The sequence below is a fragment of the Alligator sinensis genome, unplaced genomic scaffold (assembly GCF_000455745.1).
Source record: "Alligator sinensis unplaced genomic scaffold, ASM45574v1 scaffold2249_1, whole genome shotgun sequence".
In the NCBI taxonomy this organism is placed as follows: Eukaryota; Metazoa; Chordata; order Crocodylia; family Alligatoridae; genus Alligator; species Alligator sinensis.
The window spans coordinates 113,788-120,984 of NW_005843105.1; the positions used below are offsets into that span (position 1 = coordinate 113,788).

Below are 7,197 nucleotides of genomic sequence, written 5' to 3' on the forward strand. Positions count from 1 at the left end.
GGCCGGGGGAGGAGCCGCGGCGCGGGCTGGAGAGACCCTGCCCGGGGCGGGCCGCTGCCAGACAGGGCTTCCCCTCGGCTGCATCCCAGACCTGGCCGGCCACCTCCGCACCGCAGGTCGTGCTCTCCCGTCCGAGCAGGGCTTGGCCCGCCCCGGATATTGCAGGACTGCGAGGAAGATGTGGAGAAGCCTACTCTGCTCTCGGAGTCTGCTTTAGAAAGCGATACCCAGCCACACCCTTGCCCCTGCTCTCTCAAAAAGCAAGGTGGGAAGGAGTTAACCTAGCTGCCTTGCCAGGCTGCAGGCATCATCAAACCACAGAGGCATGGACACCACTGGCAGATCTTGAGTGGACCTTGAAATTAATTGCATTATAAAGGAAAACAGAACTGAGGCAGTCAACCTGCTCGGTCAAGACAGAGCTAGAGCACTCCCTACCCAAGCCTGCAGCTCAGGAAACCTTGCCAGGAGCACTCTTGCCTTTAGGGAATCCTGCTGGGAGTTACTGAATGCAGACAGGCACAGGTGTCTGGAGCCCAAACTCCCATCTCTAGGGAAGGGAAGGAGGAATAATGGAAGGAGCCCAAGATTAATACCACTTCTGAAAGGTGTTCTTTCCATACTAGAAAAGCAAAAAGGAGTGCAGTAGGGGGGCACTAGCCCATAGCATTGTTGCAAGGAGGAATTGGTGGAGCATCAATCACTAAGAAATCAGACATCTCTGATGAGCAGTGAAGTCGTTACTCACTGTAGAGTAGAGCAGTGCAGAGACCTTTGCTATTTCTGTCCTGTTCTCCCCCTCTGCAGCACAGCACTGATAGAAGAACAGTTCCAGGAAGAAACCAAGCTCCAAGTTTCTTGTAGCCCTTAAAATACCATGGGACGTGAGAGCAGGCTTGTTAGGAGCCCTGTCCAGGCCTAATTCCAACACTTCCCCACGTCAAGTCAATGCCCTCCTCCCCAGCAAGCATCAGCAGAGCAGAGGCAATGCAGCCAAGAAAGCCATGTTTCTATCTAAGAAGTATAGCAAGGAGGTCCCAAAGTAAGAGGTGACAGAAGTGTGAACACTTCTAGCCAGAGGGAAGTGTTTTGGCAAAGTGTGTTGTTGCTGCAGAGACAAATCATCTGGGTACTGTTAGTCATCTGCCAAGAGATTTCTAATGTTGCATAGGGCAGCCAAGCCAGAGGACTGGAGGTTCACAAAGGACCTGAAAGCAAGCTCATATGGCCACAGAGCAAGCCAAGAGGGAACTGCAGCTGTCCAAATAGAAAGTACACATTAGTTTACCCCAGCTCACTGAAGGTTTGTTAGCTAGCACACCACTGCCTGCTTAGTGCCTGCAATAGCCTGTTTCACAGCAAGGACAATACCTGCCAGTGGAGGCAAAGATGACAGGCCTCCACATGTGCTTTCTTTCTTGAAGTAGCTTTATGCAAATGTCAGCAGGTGTGAGAAATTCAATGCATGTTGCCTGTGCTTTTGCTAAATGGAAAGTCTTAAAATTATGCCATTATCTTTCATCTATGCACAGGTACAGTTCTAAGCCACAGCACTAGGGAAGTTGGGAAGTCCTGCTTTTCTTCTAAAGAAGTGCCCCTTTTAGCAGGTTCTCCAGCTGTGCAGTTAAGCAACCATGCTTTGCTCCTCTTTGGAGGTAACTACTTAATATCATTTTCATTTAGTGAAGACATAAAGAGTGATGTTATGATACACAGTGACACTTATCACTTAAAATCAACCTAGCAGTCACATGTCAGTTAAGTCTTCTGCAAAATACAATTCCACAGGAATAATGCTAGTTGATGCTCCTTTCCCTATAGTAATAAACGATAAAGAACGTTGGGTCCCGTTCAAAGAACACTTATGACTCCAGTAAGTGGCATTTTCAACTCAATTTAAAAACTGCCCATTTCTTGCTCATTTTTTTCTTGAAGTTAATCTTAGATGATACTACAGCCAGACAACTTTGCACATGTTCTCCCCAAAACCTCAGCTGAGCAAACCAAACTGATTGGGAACCTGGATGACTTGCATTACACACTCTACTACCAGGCTTTGAGGAACTGAGACTTTGAGGAGGTCACATTCCAATTATCTGCTGTCTTCACCCATACTACTTTCAACTCAGAGTGGTAATAAGAGAACCAACATTGCACACTATTTGCTATCTGGAATGCTAAGTTTCTTTTGATGGCCTAAAACATTACTGATCCCACTTATAGCAAATGCAAGAACAGTGTCAGAGGCAAAGGAAAGGAATCATCTGGTGGGATGTGAATTTGGTTCTCAGCCCTAAGACCTCACCAGCTATAAACACTTTATCTGACTAACAGACTCAAGTTCAGTCAACATTTCCAAATACTAGTCTTAGGATCAGCAACTAGAGGCAGGGGGGGCAGGGGGGAAGAAAGAGTTTCAGTCCCTGTTAGGTTGATTGCTGCCAAACGAGAGGCCTGTTTACAGATGCAGAAGAGCATAAATCCATTTTCTTGTGCATGGAGGTGCTTGAAGTGGACCAGCCCCCAGGCAGCCAGATACTAACTGATCCTCTCTCCATAGCTGGCAATACTAACAGGATAAAGACCAAAACTTGCATTCCAAACGCCACCAAGAGACCATCACAATTCCACACCAGTTCCTGGTTTTATTTTCCTCAGATACTGTTACAGACTTGGGGCACAAAGAAGTGAAACATAACACTACTAAGGATTAGTCTTCAAACATTGTATCCAATCAGGCTGCCTCTGCCTATGATCTCACCGATGTAAAACCACATCAGCACCTCTGTGGCCACCAAACCGTTCCTCACAGCTTCCTGAAAAAAAGAAAGCCACAATTTAGAACATTTGCTACTGCAATAACACCACTCCCTTTGCCTCGTTAGCATACACAAAGTTCAACTGCAAGGGCAAAAAAAGCTACCAAGGGCAGGAGATGGGATTCTTGGTTTTAGCTAAACATTCTGTGCCTGAGTTTAATCCCCCTCCCACAAAAACATCACATTACCTATTTGTCAGGGCATTCAAATACATTAGCCTTTTCTTTGAGCTGTTGGAGCCCCATCCAGCAATGTTAGATTTATTCCAAGCTGCTGGGCAGCTACGCCATTCATGTAAGTGAGCACTGAGGAAAACCTCGCTGCCAAAAATGCACCCATGTTCCAGACACAGAAGGGTTAAAAGATGAAAAGCTCACACATTAAAAATGCTTTTCAACTCTTGACCTATAGTGTCTCCTAGAGTTGTAAGCCTTAATCACTGAAGCTCAATTGTTTTTCATGGCACAAGCAAAGCATATTAAGTTAGCACGCCAGTGGTTAAACAAGATCCTGGAAAATATTACTCTGTACACTAAATACCTGTGGCTTTTAGCCTACATTCACCAGACTCAAGAAATACATGCAGCAGATGTGCTATGTTTTAGGATGGCAAGTTTAGACCTTCACTTTTTGGCTCTTTCAGAAGCTATTAAGACCAGTTTTTGCATTTTAAATGACCTTGTGAAGTCTGACACCATAACAAAATGATAAGGTTTCAAAATGCAGGATGCACCATCAGGAAAAAAAACCTCACGCTTGAAGAACATTTGGAACTGGTCATCTGAAGTTCAAGTTTTTTCTAATAAGATCCGTCTCATTTATGTACATAATGTTAACAAGTTTACTAATGAATTGTTCCGTGTAGACCAGGAAAAGGGCATTCTAGTTGGAAAGCAGGCCTAGAATTCACCAACTTGCTGGGAACCACACTGCATATTGCTTTAAACAGTTCCTTTGGGGCAGCACCCAGAGGTCAATCACTGCTGTGCAGGGCACTAGACAAAGGTGGAGACATCATTCTCTACCCCCTCTATTTCACGTGCATAGCAGTTAATCCGAGGAGAGAACGACACAACGGAACCAAAAGCAGCATAATCAGTGAGGCCAGGAGAAATACTTTTTCCATCCAATTCACAGCTGGCCAGTGGAGTTTGCAGACACCACATGGCAAAGAGTGTAACAGGATGCAAAAACGGGAGGAGGGCATGCATACATATTTACAAGACTATAGAAAAGGAAACAAGTGCTCTTGCAAAGTAAATCTGTAATAAGAATGAGAGGAAAAACGTCAGGGGTCTGTGTCCTGGTGTAACTCATCAGGAAACTGACTGCAGCGCTTCTCACACCTTCCTCTGAAACATCTGGTATTTGCTACCACCAGCAACAGTAACTGGATTAGATGGACAGCTAGTTTTACAGCCTGGCAAGTCCTTAGGAAATATGTCGCTACATAATTTATGAATTCTGATATGAAATCCTGCATCACTGACTACTTCAAGGCATACAGAATTCACCACATGCGGTCAGTGCTGTGCCACATCCCTCCCAGAACAAGAGGCACGTTATCATTAACCCTTAATGGCCATGCGTTCAGGTGAAGGAATTTGAATGTCACATACGCTACACGGCTACTGAGCTTGGCCAAACTAGAAAAAATGCCTTGCAGTTTGACCAAAGGCCTCTGCAGGGCAACAAGGAAAGCAACAAAACCACTAAACCAGGACCGAGGGACAGAGATGACAAAAAAGCCATTTAGAAGGAGAGACTCAACCACAGGAAGTATTTGGCAGGAGAGAGAGAAAGATGATGTGCAGACTTTTGAAGCGGTAAGCATGATTTTATTGCAGGAGCAGCCAACATCAAGACCAGCTGACCTGGAGCAGAGGAAAAGTGCCTCTATTATTTAGAAGACGAACCACGACCTGCAGGAGGAGAATCCTGAACCCTCATAGAGGTATCTGCCCCACACCCACAGAAGTCTTTAGAGTCATTACGAACCTGAGGCAGGGAAATGCATATATGCGTTTATTATTTTATGCAGATCAGTATTTCTCCAGCTACCTAAATAATGTCATTTCAGATTCCTGTGCAAAATCTATATTTTTACCTATCCCAGGTCATAGGAATGTGGATCCCAGACAAAGGAACTTCATTTCAAGTATGGGTCTAAGAACCCCAAGCCACAGGTAGGGCTTGAATAGTGTTCAGACACCACAAACTCAAAGCACACCCTGCTCTTCTTCACTGCACTCAGGAAGGGAGCATTGATTTAAACAAACCAACCAACCACAAGTTTTTCCTTCCAGATCAATCTCTTGAAGCAGCTGTTAGTCATCTCTCATCCCATATCCCTCAGCTCCTCTCTACATAGTGCTGGCCATGCTAGTATTTTTTATCAACCCCCCCCCCCAATAAATGCATTCAGAATCCCCTTTAACAGTTAGACACCTGCAGACCCCAAACATGGCAGGGGGAGGGGGAAAGACATCTCGCCACGTTCAAACCTTGTGTGAAAGTTCACTAGAGAAGAATTCATCATATTCGAAAGCAAAAAACTGAGACTGGACAAACGCATCTACTGTCCCAGAACGAGCCCAGCAAGAGCCTAAAGCTTAGAGGCGATAAGGGTCTAATATGTTTTTTTGAGTTTTGTTTAGATTAAAGTTACACAAGCAACTCTGTGGGTTAATCAAACGGTGGGCTGCCTTTTATACTGCTAATATGTAAACCAGCCAGAAAATGTGTTAACCAAAATGGCTGAAGAAACCCCAGAGGAAGCACACTTCTGTTATTCACATCCATTCTCAGTTAGCCTGCAGTTACCTTGACTGTGAGCTGTGCCAGGCGACCGGACTGAAAGCTTTTGACCAGAGCTCTCATGCTGTCAATAGCCTTGGGGATCTCAGCAGGGGTTGGAGGAACCAGCTCAACTCTGGCATAGTACCAAAATGTGGCCAAACGAGGCCTCGAATAAGTCACAGCAGCTGGAAAAGAAAAATACCAGGATGAACTCACTGGAGACTGAAAGAAACAGATGTGTGGGCTGGACACAAGTGTTTATTCGTGCGTTTGTATTCATCTACCGCATATGCTATGCGCGTGCCCTGGCCTGCCTTCGTTAATTTAAGAAACACTCTACTAACTCAGAATGTAACACTAAAGATTCATATGTCTACGTCACCAAGAAGTTCAGCCATTCACGAAGCCTATATGAAGAACCCATTATGCTAAGACCTCAATTACCATCTAGCTTCATTTGCTGGTTTGTTAACTGTCAACTCGGTTAACTGAAGTTTACTAAACTGCCTGATAACAGTTAGTATAAAAGGGGAAGGAGACAAAACATTAAGTGTCCTTTACCAGAAGGCACAACTGTGAACTTTTAATGGAGGGAAGAGTCCTGGTGGGAAGGAGAAGAAAGAAAACCAAAAACCCACCGACAAGAACTAAAACAAAGATAGATAATCAGCTCTTACAGCGCTAAAGAGTCTCAGGCCTCCACTTGACCAGCATCAATCCTTAGCTGTTAGACTTGGCCTAGCTACATCACTGCCACAACCTGTTGAGATACTACCACACCAAGGAGAAGTGTCCCCCCCCCGGCCCGGCAGCAGCAGAAGTGGTCTCATGAAACATTTGGGACCAGACGCAAACAGAAAAGCTGATCACAATTCTGCCGTACGCTGCATCCGAGACGCTGCCCCTGCACAGACAGCTGCCGCCAGTACACCCTTCTCTGCAAACACACGAACAAGCTTCAGCTTCTGCGGCCAAATATCAGTCTCTGTGAATACAAGGGATTGAAACCAGGAGGGAATTCCTGCACCGCGTCGATTACCCGAACCCCCACCACAACAGGAGCCAGTTGGTGTTCGAGAAGGTGGATGTCATCTTCCGGTCCGTCTGGCTTTGGCATTACTGGCCCTAGGCCTGGTGTACGCCGGTCTCTAAACTAACACGATAACCTGCCCGCAATGGGACACGTACACTGCGAGGCGAGACGGGAACGACGCCACCCCTCCCCAGCGCGACAACCCCGACCCCTGCGCCATCGACTCGCTGCACAAGGGAGCCCCCAGTCACCGCCCGCCCGCCCGCGGAAAGCCCCTCCGCCGAGTCCCACAAAGTCAGACTTCGGGACAGTTAACCCCAGCTGCTCTGCTTTTTCAGGTGCGGTTAGCCCAGCCCCACGCCTGTAGCATTCAAAGAGGCGGATGCCTTCAAACCATCCGACTGGCTCCATGGGCAGCCCAGACGCGCTGCCCTCCTCCAGCGAGGCCACGCAGTGGGATGACGCTCCGCCGAGGGAGCAGGTGACGCCGCACCGCACCGCACCAGCGCCTGAGGGGCCGTGGCCATCGCAGCTGCAGACACGCGC

General features: G+C 46.9%; 1 protein-coding gene and 1 long non-coding RNA gene across 2 annotated transcripts in view; both read right to left on the minus strand.

The window, feature by feature from the left end:
• Window positions 1-933, minus strand: part of LOC106723089 — a 1,679-nt gene extending 746 nt beyond the window's left edge. Inside the window, exon 1 of the long non-coding RNA XR_003092130.1 lies at window positions 749-933. This is a non-coding gene — a long non-coding RNA (uncharacterized LOC106723089). The remainder of the gene's footprint in view (window positions 1-748) is intronic.
• A 1,688-nt stretch (window positions 934-2,621) lies between these two features.
• ATP5MG (ATP synthase membrane subunit g) overlaps window positions 2,622-7,197 on the minus strand; it is a 5,079-nt gene continuing 503 nt past the window's right edge. The window contains exons 2-3 of the mRNA XM_006037363.3: window positions 5,643-5,803; window positions 2,622-2,816 (exon numbers count right to left, since the gene is read on the minus strand). Of these exons, the coding sequence (XP_006037425.1) occupies window positions 2,718-2,816; window positions 5,643-5,803 (260 nt within the window). The 3' untranslated portion in view covers window positions 2,622-2,717. The remainder of the gene's footprint in view (window positions 2,817-5,642; window positions 5,804-7,197) is intronic.